General features: G+C 36.5%; 1 protein-coding gene across 1 annotated transcript in view; it reads right to left on the reverse strand.

Annotated features, from left to right (window-relative positions):
• LOC104669232 (sperm-associated antigen 16 protein) overlaps nt 1-19,499 on the reverse strand; it is a 677,326-nt gene that overhangs the window by 497,226 nt on the left and 160,601 nt on the right. Inside the window, exon 3 of the mRNA XM_010372153.2 lies at nt 9,132-9,317. Within this exon, the coding sequence (XP_010370455.1) occupies nt 9,132-9,317 (186 nt within the window). The remainder of the gene's footprint in view (nt 1-9,131; nt 9,318-19,499) is intronic.

Consider the following 19,499-nt stretch of genomic DNA (forward strand, 5'->3'; position numbering starts at 1 on the left):
CATCTTTATTATCTAAATAGAAATGATTTTCCATATAACAGTATAGTTTAACAATAAGAAAGTAGTTTAATTCTGCCAAAATTGTATTGCTTGCCATTTTTTATGTTTAGTAACCAGTTTACTTCTTTTATTTTGATTTGATGTCCTTGGACATTTGATTTGTTTCCATAGTAATTGAATCAAATTATAAATTTTTATTTAAATTAAAACCATTTTAATAATTACAAAAACAAAGTTTTAGGGATATAATAATAATGGTTGCTGTCTGAAATAAATGGTTTTAAAAGCTCGGTTTTGGAGTAATAGATAACATATATTTTGATTGAAATTTAAAATATTTAGGATAGTTACATAATTAGTTTTTGCCAGTCTATAATTAATTTCTGAATAAACTCACTTCATCAAGTAAGTATACATAAATGTGTGAGAATACACACACATGCATACATGTACAATTAAATCTTAAATACAAAACAAACGTGATTTTCATTTTTTACCTCAGGTGGACTATGGCTACATATCATTTTATTTTAACATACATTAGTGCAGAAATACACTAAACCCTGTTAGTTATCAGCATCGAGGAGGACTAAGACTTATGCTAAGACTTATGCTAAGACTTACGCTAAGACTTAGACTAAGACTTTGACCAGATTATTTTGTGTAGAGTTGGAGAAAAGCTGTTGCATATTTTACATGGGAAAGTTCTTGCTTCGATTGGCAGTAATAAAGCAGAAATTTATCATGTCATAAACTATATATATATATTCACTCTTTTTGGAATATCTTTAGTTTCATTTGTACTCATTCTAATTATGTCTAATATATAGCTTTTTTTGGTTTATGAGACAACAGAAAGTGTACATTATATAGCATGTTAGATCCAAATTATACAATTCAGTGATATGTAATAGCATTTACTGTAGAAAGGAATAGGGATGAATTTTAAAATCCTAAAGACATTTACCTTTTTTAAAAATTATTGATCCATGTATACTGATATCAAAGAACATTCACATCAAGTTTATCGCAGTGGACATTTGCTTGAGCCATTCTTCACACATACACACAAAGCCATATTGAATGTGAGAAGAGATTCTCAATTTTTCAATCATGACATAACTTGCTAAATGAAATCTGAACTTTAGCTTTAATACAATTGTCTTCATAAGGTAGATATTTCTTGAATAGTGCTTTTTAATTATGTACTTTTGGGGGGAAAGGAAATGAAAAAATATATGCTGTATTCTGTTTTCTTCACTTTTTGTGCTTATTTATGTGTTTATGCTCCATAATACTCAGATATCATTTCAAGCCCATATGTCAAGGGGGAACAATTCATTTGAATGTACTTGAAAATCCAAGAAGATGTAATAATTAATTATCCTGGTGTAACAGGAGAAATTGATCACAAGAGGTCAATTTAAGTATCTTACCATTTCTTATAATGTAACGTAATTATGTTTCAAGCATTACTTTGACAGTCTATTAATATATACCTTGGGTGCCCTTTCAAGTATAAGAAGGCAAAGTGGGGATCTTTACAATATAAGACAGGTATTAATGTACCAATAATCCATGCCCTTGAGTCTTAATTCTTCTTACATTATGGTGTTTTAAACCCATTAATATTATACAATATATCCTCCTTTGCTAGTATAGCCAACTTTGCAAATGAAACATAAAGAACATAAAATATACTAATGGAACACTGTGTGTTACAAATACTAAACTCCATTGTATTACTAGTTTGGTGCTATCTTATTATTATTGATTTTGTAATAAGAACATTTCTTTAATTTTAGAGTCCACTTTCATGCATTATTTGCCTTCCCCTTCAAAATAATAGTATATATCATTAACAGAAGGTGATTCATTACAACAATCTTAACATTTCACATCTCCTGTTTCTTAATTTATCTGTTTTCTTTACAAATAGACTTCTGTTTCTGTCATCTCATCCAGCACAGGGGTTATGATTGGCTACATAATTACTAAAATAAAAATGAAGTGATGCTAGGAAGTGTGCAGAAGTGAAACATTCAATTTTCTTCAGTGGAAATGTTAGACGAACAATGAGAAGGCATTCCTCATTCTGTCATGGTTTCTGGATCACCAGTTGATACACCTGGTTGGAAAAGCCTTTCATAATGTTTATATTAGTGTCCCAGTATAAAGAGAATGAGCCTTTGCTTTTCAGTTGTATGAAAATGTAACAGGTCATTTGTTTTCTCTCTCTCTCACAATTCACAGTACTTCAGAAACTCCTGTTGTCTTTATCTTTCAAATCTATCCAGAATACAATTTTTCTGACCTTCACTATTCTCATGGCTAAAACCTTCTACATCTTTGGCCTGGATTGTTACAATAGTTCCCCAATTGGTCTTTTGCCTGTTTTTAAGCTTCCACCCCTCCTCTGCCACTATCTAATCTCAAAACAGTAGCCAGAGTCATCTTATTAGAATGTCAAACAGATTGAGACTCTTCTGCTCAAAACCCTCTAATGATTTCCTGTTTCATTGATATTAAAGGTCAAAGTAATTGACAGGGGTTATAAGGACCTATGTTATATGTGCACACTCATTTAACTGCCTTACCCCACCATTCTCTCATCTGCTCACTTTATTCCAGTCATGCTGGCCTCTTTGCTGCTTAGCAGTCACATAGGTCATGCTACCACCATAGGAAAGCTTCCTGATCAGAAGAGTTTGGCATATTCTCCTCCCAAATATCTACTTGGCTTGCTGCTTCACCTTATTCAGGTTATCCAAATGTCAACTTAATAACAAGAATTTTCTCGACCTTCCTGTTTAAAATTGCAAGCTTTTCAATGCCTGCTATACCTTTTCACCTTCTGTGCTCTATTTTTCCTCTACAAAATTTGTCAGCTCTAAATATTATATGTAATTATTAATTATTATCATTTTTCATTTGGCTTATTTTCTGCCTCCCGAAATAATGCCATCGACATAAGGGCAGAAGTTATTGTCTATCTTACTCACTATTATAGCTTAGTAACTAGAATAAGGCATAGAACGAAGTGCTCAATGCATATTTGTTGGATCTATAATCAAATAAATAAACCTGTGAGGTCAACCATGTGGAAGGTACTATTTTTATTCCATCAGCTTAACTACAATGAGCAAAACTCATTCCTATTAGGAAATGTGGTCAACGCTACATAAAATTTAAATTCTTGGTGTTTTTCATTATTTCAGTGAAAGCATCATTATTGAAACAGTGTCCTACTAATGGAGACACTTACAGTTGCATATTTTTATAACGGATAACTAGTCTTACAAGCATTACCTCCATGTAAACCAAGCATTCAACTTACACATGTTGCTATTGGCAAGCAGGACTTCATGGACTACAACAGCATTGAAATAGACAATAAAGATGGGAAGAAAGAAGGGGCAAGAGAAGAAAAAAGAGGGAGTAGACTAGTCATCTATTATCAGCACAAAATTTCCATTAGTACTCCTTCAAATAATTTGAGAACACTTCAGAACTTGTCTTGGTTGCCTTACTAATATGTCATGAGGGAAAAACATATCACCTGAAAAGTATTCATGGGTGCCTATAGTAGACTAGGCAAGCAAAAATACTGTAACAAATAGACTGAAAATATAATGTCTCAGATCAAGTAGAAGTGTCTTATTTTTATTATTATTATTATTTTTTTTTTTGAGATGGAGTCTTACTCTGTTGCCCAGGCTGGAGTGCAGTGGCATGATCTCAGCTCACTGCAAGCTCCACCTCCCAGGTTCACATCATTCTCCTGCCTCAGCCTCCTGAGTAGCTGGGACTACAGGTGCCCACCACCATGCCCAGGTAACTTTTTGTGTTTTTAGTAGAGACTGGGTTTCACTGTGTTAGCCAGGATGGCCTCGATCTCCTGACCTTGTGATCAGCCTGCCTTGGCCTCCCAAAGTGCTGGGATTACAGACGTGAGCCACCGCGCCGAGCCTAGAAGTGTATTTTCTTATTGCTGGAGAGTCCAGAGAATGTTGCAGGCTAACTGGAGTTACAAAACAGGGGTAGCTTTACTTCAAGCAGCTTGACAATTGTTCTGTCATTTTCAATAATAGGCTTCTAAGATTATTGTGCTCATTGTCATTGGTATTCCATTCCACCACAAGGCAGGAAGAATAAGGATATAGTGTCTGGTACTTTAACTAATATTCTATTGTACAGTACTTAGTGACATAGACATACTTAACTAATTGAGGCCAAGAAATATCATTTAGATATACAGCCAAGTGCCCAACTAATATGGAAGAAGGAGCAAGTGGATTCTAGTGAAAAGCTAACAGTCTCTGCCACAGTTTGACCTTTTTCTCACCAAATATCTGTGTCATCCTTTCTTCCACATATAGAATATTCACTGACTTTCTTCCCTTCACAACCAAAAAAAGAAACATCCCCAGATCTCTTCTTCAGTTACTGCCTGTCTCACAGTTCATGATCTGTGGCTGACACACAATCTGCATCATTTGGTTCAACAGTGTCACTTGCATTATACGGTAACCAGTGAAACAAAATACAAGTTTTTGCTTCCCACCACCATCACCACCATGAACACAATGCACCATTGTGAAGTAAGGACAGAATAACTGTAAAATAAACTGTAATACAGAAAATAGAAACATGGGAAACATACAAGCATCACTAGTCCAAATAGTGAAAAACTAGGCAGGCATCATGAGGAACTTTGCCGTGGTACTGAAGAAAGTTCCTTGACTGGATCATGGTTGTCTCCCAGAGGAGCACCTTTCCCCATTGTTCTTTGTGGCTTCTGGCTTAGTTCCATTGTAGGTTCCTTCTCGTTCATTATCCTCTGTGGCCATATTGAGATTGGTGCTATGGTCTCTGCCTTCCTTCTGAACTGTGCAAAAATACAAGTCCACTTTTTTTGGATGCAAGTTTGGGGCTCTGAGGACTGTTTCACTGTTTGAAGAGTCAGGGGGGTTTAAGGATAGGCTTATAGTTTCCTTGTCAATCCAATTCTCTCAAAAACTTGACAGGTTTCTAATATAGTTGCTTCCAGGCAATGCAATGCCACAATAACCACAAATTAAAGTAAACATAGTTCTTAAACCTTCTTTATTTTCCTCTTCCCATGTAATTGTAAGAGCATCAGACACAATACACTTAGAAATAAGGACCACAGATTTATCTCCCAACATTTGGGGTCAAGAAGCTGTTGAATTTTACAAGTCCGTCTGTTTCCTACTGTCCTTGGTACAAACCACCCAATTCTTGCCTGTATAACACCTTGGTAAAGCAGCTGGAATAGCTACATTCAGTAACATTTTGACTGTTTCCAACCCCCTTTCCTTCAAGTTACAAGCAAAGCAGGCACATGGTCTGCCTTCCAAATGTCAGAGTAACAGTATGATATAACTGCTCAGCCAAATACCCAGCTACCTTGGAAGAAAAGCAGCCAGGAGTCAACTAGAATACCTGATCTGATATTATAAACATAAATGGTAGATGCATTGCATATTCCCTTATTGCTTCAAAATTGCTGCATTTTAAATTACTTGTAATCTCATTGAAGGCAATGGTTGAGTATGAGAATTGTCTTAGGTCTATAACACAGGCCAACACTGTTAACTCATTTGATGAATACTTACTGATTAATGTTATGTACAAATGCCTCTAAATGCCTCTAAAGAAATACAAATTATTTTTTATAGCTGAGATATTTTCTGATTTTTCTATCCCATTTTCATCATTTTATTGATTTGTGTAGGATAAGACAGCATAATTATATTATAGTTTGAATGTGGATGGGACAGGGAGAATATTTAGAATACTTTCGCCATACTTACTTGTTGATTCACTCTTTATTCATTTATGTGAGTAAACCACCATGTGCCATGCACTCTCTGCTTGGGTTACACTGGTGTGTATGTTTTCAAATGACCACTAAGTGAAATACATAACAATTTATATATCTGATCATTTAGAAGATAATAAAAAAGCTACTGTTAATTATTCACAGAAACTTTGTAGAGTACGGAATTATTTAGACTGTCATAGATAATGGTTCACAGATTCTGATTAGCACTTAGTAAATATGAATCTTGATCTGAAATTTTTTATATTGTTGATGCTTCACAGTGATCCAACTTTTTGGTGAGGAACTAAATGGATGGTCTTACCAGGTATTGTCCAATTCTGAAACAGTTGCAGGGCTAGGGATAGAACACCAATCAAGGCTGTTCAAGACTGAGCCAGAAGCTTGAAGGAAAGGATGGGTGTGAAAAGAGAAGAATGTATTCTAAACTCTTTCTTCTCTGGTGACTAATACTGTCTACCAATATAAATTTGTTATTTATTAAGAACTGTGGAGCATGGCCAGGTGCAGTGGTTCACACCTGCAACGCCAGCACTTTGGGAGGCTGAGGTGGGCGGATCACCTGAGCTCAGAAGTTTGAGAGCAGTCTGGCCAACATGGTGAAACCCCGTCTCTACTAAAAATACAAAAATTAGCCGGGTGTGGTGGTGTGTGCTTGTAGTCCCAGCAACTTGGGAGGCTTAGGCAGGAGAATTGCTTGAACCCAGGAAGCGGAGGTTGCAGTGAGCTGAGATTGTGCCACTGCACTTTAGCCTAGGTGACAGAGCAAGGCTTGGTGTGTGTGTGTGTATGTGTTTGTGTATGTGTGTTTATATATATATGGAATATATATATATGGAATTATATATATGGAATATATATATATGGAATTATATATATGGAATATATATACGGAATTATTCAGACTGAGTGTCATAGATAAGTGTTCATAGATTCTGATTAGCACTCAGTAAATATGAATCTTGATATGAAATTTTTTTGTATTGTTGATGTTTCACAGTGATCCAACTTTTTGGTGAGGAACTAAATAGATGTTCCTACTAAGTATTGTCCAATTCTGAAACATACACACACACACACACACACACACACACACACACACACACACACACACACATATGCAGTATCAAGCCAAGAATATACGACACAGCATAGCATAGCTCCACCACCATCCACCTTATCAAGGCAAATAATCTCTTGCCTTAAGTAACTAAGCCAGTTCAAATAATCTACGAAATTTTGAAGAAAGACACTAGTTTTAGACATATCTATATAGTATTGATCTGAGAGCAATTATAAATTAGAGTTTGGTATTTTGTGACTCTAAAAGGCATATCAATAGCCACTATAGAAACAATCCATTTCTACTTTGTCAATACTTGTCCACTGCCTCAATGCCAAAATTAGTACAATTTTTTTTTTTGTCCTTGATGATGACAGTGAACTCTTGAGAGTGATGGGAAACTTGAAGTTTAAAGAATTTTGGCATCAATCAGAAGCAATTTTGGTCTGTTATATCAAGATTTATTGGGCACCAATGGGAAGTCAGTATTTGGATACCAGGGTCATAAAGAAAAGTTGCCGAGTCAAAGTGTTTGAAATCATTCCAAGTAGGGCTGAGACTACTGAGGATTAGTTTTTTAACCATAGTTTGCTTTTGAACACCCTAAGTAGTTAAGAGTTCTAAAGACATATCATATTTTAGAATAGATCACTGTTTTCTATTAAGATCCTCAACCAAGTCAAAAGTGATACAAAATTCAAATTAAATATTAGTGTTAAAATTCCATTGATCTATTATATTTATGAAATCCAGTCACACCTTATAGAAATATAATAAAGAATTATACATGATTAGACATTCCAGATAAACAGTAAGTACTCATCTGAGAATTAAAAGCTATCTGAAATTGTCACTATTTCAGATAGACATAGGTCTAAAATATGTTGTTCACAATCACGTTTTCTCCTATGGAGCATGCTAATTTTATTTAGCTATAGCTTTATGACTCATGTGGATCATGCTACTCATCCACTAATGCCCTGGATCTTTCACGGACTTATCAGGATACGGAACTTGCACCTATCATTGTAACAATAATAATTTCACATACAGGATGGTAAAAACTGAATAAAGTTTCTAACTAAGTAACTAAAAAAGGGAAAAGAGAACATTAAAGTTATCATGGAGATAACAACTTCAAGAAAGAGCTACACCCCTAGGACTGAGCGAACACAGGGAATAAGGTAGAAACAATCCATTTCTACTTTATTTGTCAATACTTATCCACTGCCTCAATGCCAAAATTAGTACAATATATATTTTTTTGTCCTTGATGATGAAAGTGAACTCTTGACAGTGATGGGAAACTTGAAGTTTAAAGAATTTTGGCATCAATCAGAAGAAATTTTGATCTGTTGAAGGGGGGACCTTCAAAATGGAACCTCAGTCCTTTGAGGAGAGGGCACTTCTCTGCTGTTATGGGTGTTCCTCTGATTGGATAGAGGCCCTTCCAGAGCTGGGACCACAGACTACTGAGAAAGTTTGATGGATGATATATAACCCCTTAGCTGAAGGAGTCAGCATATTTGATAGTAGCTACGTTTGCCTCTTTGTATCATATTTGCAGACCTAACAGAATGTAATGAACACCCAAAATATATGGGTGATAGTAATTTCAATATTTTAAACATAAGGACTTTGTCTATCTTGAATTAAAATCAAAACATAACGCTTCCAAATCCACATGATACGTATAGGATTTTACATACAATACAATGTACTATTTCCTACAATTTGTGAATTAACAAGAAACATTTAATCAAGAATATCACAACATAATAAATTAAGCATAAAGAAAATAATTAGTTCTGTTAGATTTATGTTTGTTAAACTATTAAATTTAACAGTAGAGAGTGATAACAAGCCCGTGGAAAGCAGAACTAAAAATCCAACTCTTTAAAAGAAGTATTTGTTTCTATCCTGCTTAAAACAAACAGCTTTCCAATGAAGCAATTCTAATCTTATTACACAGGCTTGATCTTGATACTTATATTTAGAAAGAAATTATTATATCAACAAAGATTAATGGAGTTAGAAATGGATTTCACAAAGATTATTTAAGTAACTCTATAATCTTATCAACTAACAGTTTCTTTTAATGTTTCCCAGGGGTAGCATCGAGGAAAAAAAAAAAAAAAAAAGAACTTTACCTATGTGTATGTATCAACACAGAGGATTAGTAATGTTTAAAGTACTGCTTACCTATTAACATCCCAGATTTTGCTAGTTTTATCCAGTGAGGAGGAAGCCACAAAATTGCCGCAGGAGTGCCACGTGCAGGACCATACTGCGTGACTGTGTCCTTCAAAGGTCAAAATGCAATCGCCTTTATGTAGATCCCATAATTTAACTGTAGTGTCACCACTTGAAGTAGCCAATTTGTTGCCACTATTTGCAAAAACATTAAGACACAGCTTGCTTAAAAACTAACATAATTAAGTTTTAAGAATACTGCATTCTATGAGTAATTTGTGTGTATGTGTATGTATCTGATTTATTTTTACTTATAGTGGCATATCTAAATGACTAAACATTATTATCTTATTTGGGTCTGCACAATTGCTAACTTGAATTGCTTAGTAATTCAAGCTGAAGAGAGAAACTGCTGCTGTACTGTTTCTAGATTATTTCTTCTAGATTCTTCTAGATTAATTCACTAAATCAGTGTTTTCGTTACCAATGTTTGTTTGGTTCAGCATTGTATATATTAGGCTCTGTGGATAAGCGGACCTCAGAACAATAAAAATTTAGAGATGGGCTAAATCAGTATCAAAAACATAATACAATATGAAAGAGTAAGTCAGCATTGCTTATGTTTAGATTAATTAAATGCTTCAGGAGTGCAGTTTGGATGAAGGAAGAAGTAAATCAGGAATGAGAGATCTTTGAGTTAGATTATGAGAGATCAAAGAGATGTTTAAGGGCTGGGTGGTTGAGGATGACTCATTCAATTTTACATTTCAGTAATTAGTAGACCTTAAAGCAGTGGCTTTCAAGTGGTGGACACAAAAGCTAATTGGAAGAAACTGCATCAACTAACAAGCAAAATAACCAGTTAATATCATAATGGCAGGATCAAGTTCACACATAACAATATTAACCTTAAATGTAAATGGACTAAATGCTCCAATTAAAAGACACAGACTGGCAAACTGGATAAACAGTCAAGACCCATCAGTCTGCTGTATTCAGGAGACCCATCTCACATGCAGAGACATACATAGGCTCAAAATAAAGGGATGGAGGAAGATCTACCAAGCAAATGGAGAACAAAAAAAAGCAGGGGTTGCAATCCTAGTCTCTGATAAAACAGACTTTAAACCATCAAAGATCAAAAGAGACAAAGAAGGCCATTACATAATGGTAAAGGGATCAATTCAACAGGAAGAGCTAACTATCCTAAATATATATGCACCCAATACAGGAGCACCCAGATTCATAAAGCAAGTCCTTAGAGACTTACAAAGGGACTTAGACTCCCATACAATAATAATGGGAGACTTCAACACTCCACTGTCAACATTAGACAGATCAACGAGACAGAAAGTTAACAAGGATATCCAGGAATTGAACTCATCTCTGCACCAAGCGGACCTAATAGACATCTATAGAACTCTCCACCCCAAATCAACAGAATATACATTCTTCTCAGCACCACATCGCACTTATTCCAAAATTGACCACATAATTGGAAGTAAAGCACTCCTTAGCAAATGTAAAAGAACAGAAATTATAACAAACTGTCTCTCAGACCACAGTGCAATCAAACTAGAACTCAGGACTAAGAAACTCAATCAAAACTGCTCAAGTACATGGAAACTGAACAACCTGCTCCTGAATGACTACTGGGTACATAACGAAATGAAAGCAGAAATAAAGATGTTCTTTGAAACCAATGAAAACAAAGATACAACATACCAGAATCTCTGGACACATTTAAAGCAGTGTGTAGAGGGAAATTTATAGCACTAAATGCCCACAAGAGAAAGCAGGAAAGATCTAAAATTGACACTCTAACATCACAATTAAAAGAACTAGAGAGGCAAGAGCAAACACATGCAAAAGCTAGCAGAAGGCAAGAAATAACTAAGATCAGAGCAGAACTGAAGGAGATAGAGACACAAAAAACCCTCCAAAAAATCAATGAATCCAGGAGTTGGTTTTTTGAAAAGGTCAACAAAATTGACAGACCACTAGTGAGACTAATAAAGAAGAAAAGAGAGAAGAATCAAATAGAACGCAATAAAAAATGATAAAGGGGATATCACCACCGACCCCACAGAAATACAAACTACCATCAGAGAATACTATAAACACCTCTACGCAAATCAACTAGAGAATCTAGAAGAAATGGATAATTTCCTGGACACTTACACTCTTCCAAGACTAAACCAGGAAGAAGTTGAATCCCTGAATAGACCAATAGTAGGCTCTGAAATTGAGGCAACAATTAATAGCCTACCCACCAAAAAAAGTCCAGGACCAGATGGATTCACAGCTGAATTCTACCAGAGGTACAAGGAGGAGCTGGTACCATTCCTTCTGAAACTATTCCAATCTATAGAAAAAGAGGAAATCCTCCCTAACTCATTTTATGAGGCCAACATCATCCTGATACCAAAGCCTGGCAGAGACACAAGAAAAAAAGAGAATTTTAGACCAATATCCCTGATGAACATCGATGCAAAAATCCTCAATAAAATACTGGCAAACCGGATTCAGCAGCACATCAAAAAGCTTATCCACCATGATCAAGTGGGCTTCATCCCTGGGATGCAAGGCTGGTTCAACATTCGCAAATCAATAAACGTAATCCAGCATATAAACAGAACCAAAGACAAGAACCACATGATTCTCTCAATAGATGCAGAAAAGGCTTTTGACAAAATTCAACAGCCCTTCATGCTAAAAACGCTCAATAAATTCGGTATTGATGGAACGTATCTCAAAATAATAAGAGTTATTTATGACAAACCCACAGCTAATATCATACTGAATGGGCAAAAACTGGAAAAATTCCCTTTGAAAACTGGCACAAGACAGGGATGCCCTCTCTCACCACTCCTATTCAACATAGTGTTGGAAGTTCTGGCTAGGGCAATCAGGCAAGAGAAAGAAATCAAGGGTATCCAGTTAGGAAAAGAAGAAGTCAAATTGTCCCTGTTTGCAGATGACATGATTGTATATTTAGTAAACCCCATCGTCTCAGCCCAAAATCTCCTTAAGCTGATAAGCAACTTCAGCAAAGTCTCAGGATACAAAATTAATGTGCAAAAATCACGAGCATTCTTATACACCAGTAACAGACAAACAGAGAGCCAAATCAGGAATGAACTTCCATTCACAATTGCTTCAAAGAGAATAAAATACCTAGGAATCCAACTTACAAGGGATGTCAAGGACCTCTTCAAGGAGAACTACAAACCACTGCTCAGTGAAATCAAAGAGGACACAAACAAATGGAAGAACATACCATGCTCATGGATAGGAAGAATCAATATCGTGAAAATGGCCATACTGCCCAAGGTTATTTATAGATTCAATGCCATCCCCATCAAGCTACCAATGAGTTTCTTCACAGAATTGGAAAAAACTGCTTTAAAATTCATATGGAACCAATAAAGAGCCCGCATTGCCAAGACAATCCTAAGTCAAAAGGACAAAGCTGGAGGCGTCACGCTACCTGACTTCAAACTATACTACAAGGCTACAGTAACCAAAACAGCATGGTACTGGTACCAAAACAGAGCTATAGACCAATGGAACAGAACAGAGTCCTCAGAAATAATACCACACATCTACAGCCATCTGATCTTTGACAAACCTGAGAGAAACAAGAAATGGGGAAAGGATTCCCTATTTAATAAATGGTGCTGGGAAAATTGGCTAGCCATAAGTAGAAAGCTGAAACTGGATCCTTTCCTTACTCCTTATACAAAGATTAATTCAAGATGGATTAGAGACTTAAATGTTAGACCTAATACCATAAAAACCCTAGAAGAAAATCTAGGTAGTACCATTCAGGACATAGGCATGGGCAAGGACTTCATGTCTAAAACACCAAAAGCAACGGCAGCAAAAGCCAAAATTGACAAATGGGATCTAATTAAACTAAAGAGCTTCTGCACAGCAAAAGAAACTAACATCAGAGTGAACAGGCAACCTACAGAATGGGAGAAAATTTTTGCAACCTACTCATCTGACAAAGGGCTAATATCCAGAATCTACAAAGAACTCAAACAAATATACAAGAAAAAAACAAACAACCCCATCAAAAAGTGGGCAAAGGATATGAACAGACATTTCTCAAAAGAAGACATTCATACAGCCAACAGACACATGAAAAAATGCTCATCATCACTGGCCATCAGAGAAATGCAAATCAAAACCACAATGAGATACCATCTCACACCAATTAGAATGGCAATCATTAAGAAGTCAGGAAACAACAGTTGTTGGAGAGGATGTGGAGAAATAGGAACACTTTTACACTGTTGGTGGGATTGTAAACTAGTTCAACCATTATGGAAAACAGTATGGCAATTCCTCAAGGATCTAGAACTAGATGTACCATATGACCCAGCCATCCCACTACTGGGTATATACCCAAAGGATTATAAATTATTCTACTACAAAGACACATGCACACGTATGTTTATTGCGGCACTATTCACAATAGCAAAGACTTGGAATCAACCCAAATGTCCATCTGTGACAGACTGGATTAAGAAAATGTGGCACATATACACCATGGAATACTATGCAGCCATAAAAAAGGATGAGTTTGCGTCCTTTGTAGGGACATGGATGCAGCTGGAAACCATCATTCTTAGCAAACTATCACAAGAACAGAAAACCAAACACCACATGTTCTCACTCATAGGTGGGAACTGAACAATGAGATCACTTGGACTCGGGAAGGGGAACATTACACACTGGGGCCTATCATGGGGAGGGGGGAGGGGGGAGGGATTGCACTGGGGAGTTATACATGATATAAATGATGAATTGATGGGTGCTGACGAGTTGATGGGTGCAGCACACCAACATGGCATAAGTATACATATGTAACAAACCTGCACGTTATGCACATGTACCCTAGAACTTAAAGTATAATAAAAAAATGAGAAAAATAAATAAAAATAAAAAAAAGTATAAAAAAAAAAAAGAAATGGGTAGGTTCAGGCTCAGACGCGGTGGTTCACACCTGTAATCACAGCACTTTGGGTGGCTGAGGCCGGCAAATCGCCTGAGGTCAGGAGTTGTAGAACAACCTGGTCAACAAGATGAAACTCCATCTCTACTAAACATACAAAAACTAGCCAGGCATGGTGGCATGTGTCTGTAATCCCAGCTACTCGGGAGGCTGGGGCAGGAGAGTCGCTTGAACCCAGGGGACAGAGGTTTCAGTGAGCTGAGATTGCACCACTGCACTGCAGCCTGGGTGACACAGACTCAGTCTTAAAAAAATAAAAAATAAAAAATAAAAAAGAAATGGGTAGTTTTCAATGACACTAACAGAAACATCTAGTTGGTTGTGTGTGTGTGTGTGTGTGTGTGTGTGTGTGTGTGCGCGCAACATCAGCTGCAAGAAAATTTTACTTCCATCATCTTCTACACATCCTTCTGCAATGTATGCTTTTTAAATGTGTTCTCTTAGGTACTTTCTCTCATCAAATTGTTATAAACCACTTATTTATCCTCCTCCTCCCTGCCAGACTGTTTTACGATGGAGAATTGCGTTTCATCTCTGTTTCTACAGCATCAAGCCGTATGACTGGCCAATTAAAGTGCTTAGCAAATGCTTTAGAGTAGGTAAATATATAAATGCATGCATGCATGAATGAAATTATGCTATAAATGAAGAAGAAAAAGTTCCTGGCATCTCTGACAGAGGGAATAATAGGATCAAAAAAATTTTCATTTTCTTGCTCATAGGCTTGGCTGTTTTTCAGTTAAGAGGGAAATGTAATTGTTATCTGCAGCAGAGAAACAGTCACCATTAGAGAGGAAGAGCTTGAAGTTTCTGGAGAGAAGGTGGATTATATAGTGAGGATATTCTCATTTGAGTTAGAAAAGAATATGCAAGGGGCCGGGCACAGCAGTTTACGCCTGTAACCCCAGCACTTTGGGAGGCCAAGGCGGGCAGATCATGAGGTCAGATCATCCTGGCTAACATGGTGAAACCCCATCTCTACTAATAATACAAAAAATTAGCTGGTGTGATGGTACATGCCTGTAATCCCAGTTATTCGGGAGGCTAAGGCAGGAAATCACTTGAACCCGGAAGGCAGAGATTGCAGTGAGCTGAAATCATGCCACTGCACTGCAGCCTGGGGGACAGAATGAGACTCCGTCTCAAAAAAAAGAGAAGAGGGGAGGGGAAGGGAGGGAAGGGGAGGGAAAGGAGGGGAGGGGAGGGGAGGGGAGGGGAGATCCAGCTGATTTTTCAAATTTGACCAGCTGAAAAAATCACCAAATGGCAGCTAGTCCCTTCATCAATAAAAACTGGTTTTGCCACAATTGTTTGCACATACGTTTGTCATTCAGAATTTTAGTTTTTAATACTAAAGAATGAACAATACATTTATCTAAAAACATACATGTAAAAAAATTTAAAAATTATTTAAGCATGCATCTTTCTCAAATCTTTCTTTCCAATGGGTATCATGTTATTATGGACCAAAATATTAGCACAGGATAAAAATTATTGTAGTACGTTTCTGCCTGTTGCTGAAAAACTGTCTCATATAAGTTTTATATGCTTCTCTTGTGCTTTAAGCCATGTGCCAGGCAAAAAAAAAAAAAAAAAAAAAAAAAATCACACTGGAATAATTACAACTAGAATGAAGCAGTATTATTTCTTTGTGAGTGCCATAACTGATTTTTAGTCAACAATAAATATAAACAATATTCCCATAAGTTTTTAATATATTGAGATTAGAGCTCATATACCAAACCCAAAATATATCAAATATAAATTTCTGAATATTCTTTCAAAATGGTTTTGCCTTTCAAAAGACATGGCCTGAAATATGGAAAACTGTATATCTTTGATTCATGAAAAAATAAAGGCCATTTCTCAGGGCTGAGAGAAATCAAGAGAGAGAAAAAGAATGGTACACTAAAACCAAAAAGGTGTGTTTTAAGAGATGCAAAAGATCAGAGTTTCCCTGGGCTCCACACAAACAGAAGGAACCAAAGCTCTTGAAAAGAGCAAAAGTGAATGTTATAGACTGTGCTACCCCTTCCCCAGATCCATATGTTGATGCCCTAATTCCAATGTGGCAGTATTTGGAGGTAGGGCCTCTGGGAAATAACTAGGTTTAGACAAGCTCATGAGCATCAGGACCCCATAATGGGATTAGTGCCTTTATAATAAGTGGAAGAGACTGGAGGTAACTCCCTCCCTGTACTGTGAGGACACAGCAAGAAGGCAGCCATTTACAAGCCAAGAAGGGGGGCCCTACCAGAACCTGATCAGGCTGGCACTCTGATCTTAGACTTCTAGCCTCCAAGACTGTGAGAAATTAATTTCTGTTATTCGAGCTACCCAGTCTGTGTTATTTTGTTATGGCAGCCTGAGCTGACTAATAATGTGGATCCACGCTGTTGGTATACAGCCCAAGTTATTAGAAATTAGCTACTCGAAATTCTGCAAATAAAATTCAACCAAGTATGAGCTTACAAAATTATTCTCAAACACATAATCGGAAATAAGAAGCCATGACTGAGGATGAGCTAATACATTTAACAAATACATATACCATGAAGGACACTAGTTGTTATAATTAAAGGGTACAAAATATAACTGTAAGTATATAAGGAAATAACAGATACAATAAAAAGATCAAACCACATAAGGTTATAACGTGAATCTGCAAATCTGAAAAAATATATATTTATAAATTTTAAAAATAAAATTATTGAAATTAAGAAATCAATGGATGGGTTCAATAGCTTATGAGAAACAGCAAAATTCAGAGTAAATGAATTGGGAAATAAATCTGGAAAAAAATGAAAAAACAAATATCTTATGTTCTCACTCATAGGTGGGAGTTAAGCTATGAGGCTGCAAAGTCGTAAGAATGATACAACAGACTTTTGGGACTTGGAGGAAAGGGTAGAAGGGGGGTGAGGGGTAAAAGACTACGGATTGGGTAAAGTGTGTACTGCTCGGGTGATGGGTGCACCAAAATCTCAGAAATCACCACTCAAGACCTTATTCATGTTACCAAACACCACCTGTTCCCCAAAAACCTATGGAAATAAAAAATAAAAATAAATAAATAAAGTACATATTTGAAAAAATTATCCCAGCTAGAGACAGATGAGGAACTGAACACAGTATAGATGTTTAAAAATGTAAAGGATACAATAAAAAAATAGTGTATTGTCCTAATCAAAATTCCAGAAGAGAATGGAAATAAAGAGATAGATGTAACATTCAAAGAATTAAAGTTTGAGAATGTACAGAAATTAGAAAATTTAAGACCTAGAACTACATTATTTGGAAAGAAAAATGTATACCAACCAGGATAAACAGTGGTGTAAATAAAAAGAAATTTTTACTTAGATGCATTTGAGTGAATTGCTGAGCAGCATTGGCAGGAATAAGAATTATAAGAAAAAAAGAGAGAAAGAAGAAAAATAAGGATATTTATTTATATAGTGATAAATATGTGTTAGAAACACTAATAAGCACTTTATATATATTTGATCCTCACTATCACTCATAAGATGACTACATTATCTCTAAAACACTTGAACAACATCACAGAGCAAATAAATCACAGGGGTGAAGTTTCTTCAAAGAGCTAACAGAAAATAATGTTATTCTGGAATTATCAAAAATCTCTCTCAAAACAAGAACAAGGCTAGGCACAGCGGCCCATATCTGTAATCCCAGCACCTTGGGAGGCCAAGGCAGACAGATTAATGAGGTCAGGAGTTCAACACCAGCCTGGTAAACATGGTGAAACCATATCTCCACTAAAAATACAAAAATTAGCCAGATATGGTGGTGGACACCTGTAGCCCCAGCTACTTGGAAGGCTGAGGCAGGAGAATTGCCTGAACCCGGGAGGCAGAGGTTGCAGTGAGCCAAGATTGTGACACTGCACTCCAGCCTGGGCAACAGAGCAAGACTCCATCTCAAAAAAAAAAAAAAAAAAAAAAAAAGGAAGAAAAGAAACAAGAACAAATATTAATGTTCCAACTAAACAAAGCAGTCCTCTCCTACAGAAACTACTAAGGATGTATTTTAGGGACAGAAGATCTGAAAGGGAAGAAATAGTGAGCAAACAATTTGGTAAACATGTAAGTATATACAAATATTTGTGCAGATAAATAAATGAAATGCTTGCAAAAATAAAAAAATGCTTGTAAAAATAAAAATAACAAAACAATAATGATATTATAATATTAACAATAAAGTTCATGTGTTGTTAAGAAAAGAAAGTAAAACCTTGATCAATTTAGGCTTTACTAAATTAAGTCAGCATGGTAAAATGTTAAAGGTGAGCACTGTAAGAATAGTAACAGAGCATATGACTTCCAAACCAGTGTAAGAAAAAAAGAAATGGGTAAGAAAAACTTACAATTATAAACATCTAATATATCTAAAGGAAAACAGGAAAGGAGGAAAAGAGCACTAGAAGAAATGACACAAATAGAAAATGAATTTTAAAAATAAGTTTTTAGATAGAAATACAAACATACGAACAAATCCAACAAACACAAATGGACTAAAGTGGAAGCTGAAAGACATAAAGGACAAAGATTTTTCAGTTTGGCTAGAAAGAAACAAATTCAGCTATATGATTTTTACACGGGCATGCTAAACTTCTAAGGACATACAAAGATTGAGAGTAAACAGAGCAAAACAAAAGAAAATGAAAAGTACCAAAAAAAGTAACCCAGGCAAAAGGAAATGAAAAAAAAGATAAGGGATAGGGCCAAGATGGCGGACTAGAAGCAGCTTATCTGTGCTGCTCTCACAGAGAGGAATTAAAAGGGCAGTCAACACTGACCCTGCAGGCCAATCATCTGAGAAACCATGCTGGGATCCATGAAGGCAGCAGAACACAGAGAACAGAGAGGAGCAAAGTTGTCTGGGATCAATGCGGCGCCAGAAGAACCTCTCCAAAAATGGGAAAGAGTGAGAGCTCCCCGGGAGATTCATGCTCTCCACAGAGACCTGTACAAGACTGGGAGCAGGAAAATCTGCCTGGCCCCCAACTGTGCTTCCGGATTGAAGGAGAGAGCCACCCAGACATTTTACAGGGGCAACTATCAAGTCTAAAGGAACTACAAGCCTTTGACCCGAGAGCAGACCAGCACCAGTGCCATCACCCAAATAAAGGCATAGTTGCAGTGCCTGGAAGCAGTAAGACTGCTCTACCCACCCCCTTGCCAGATGGGGCTCAGCACCAGGTTCTGGCCCATCAGTCCCACTTCAGCCTGAATTTGACCTGCCACTCCACCCACCCCCACTACTGGTAGGCAGGCAGGCAATGCTTACTAGAGTTTCCAGCCCGGTTGTTCTGCTTTTGTGTAAATTTAGCTGCA

This window comes from Rhinopithecus roxellana, chromosome 14 (assembly GCF_007565055.1).
Source record: "Rhinopithecus roxellana isolate Shanxi Qingling chromosome 14, ASM756505v1, whole genome shotgun sequence".
Taxonomy (NCBI): domain Eukaryota; kingdom Metazoa; phylum Chordata; class Mammalia; order Primates; family Cercopithecidae; genus Rhinopithecus; species Rhinopithecus roxellana.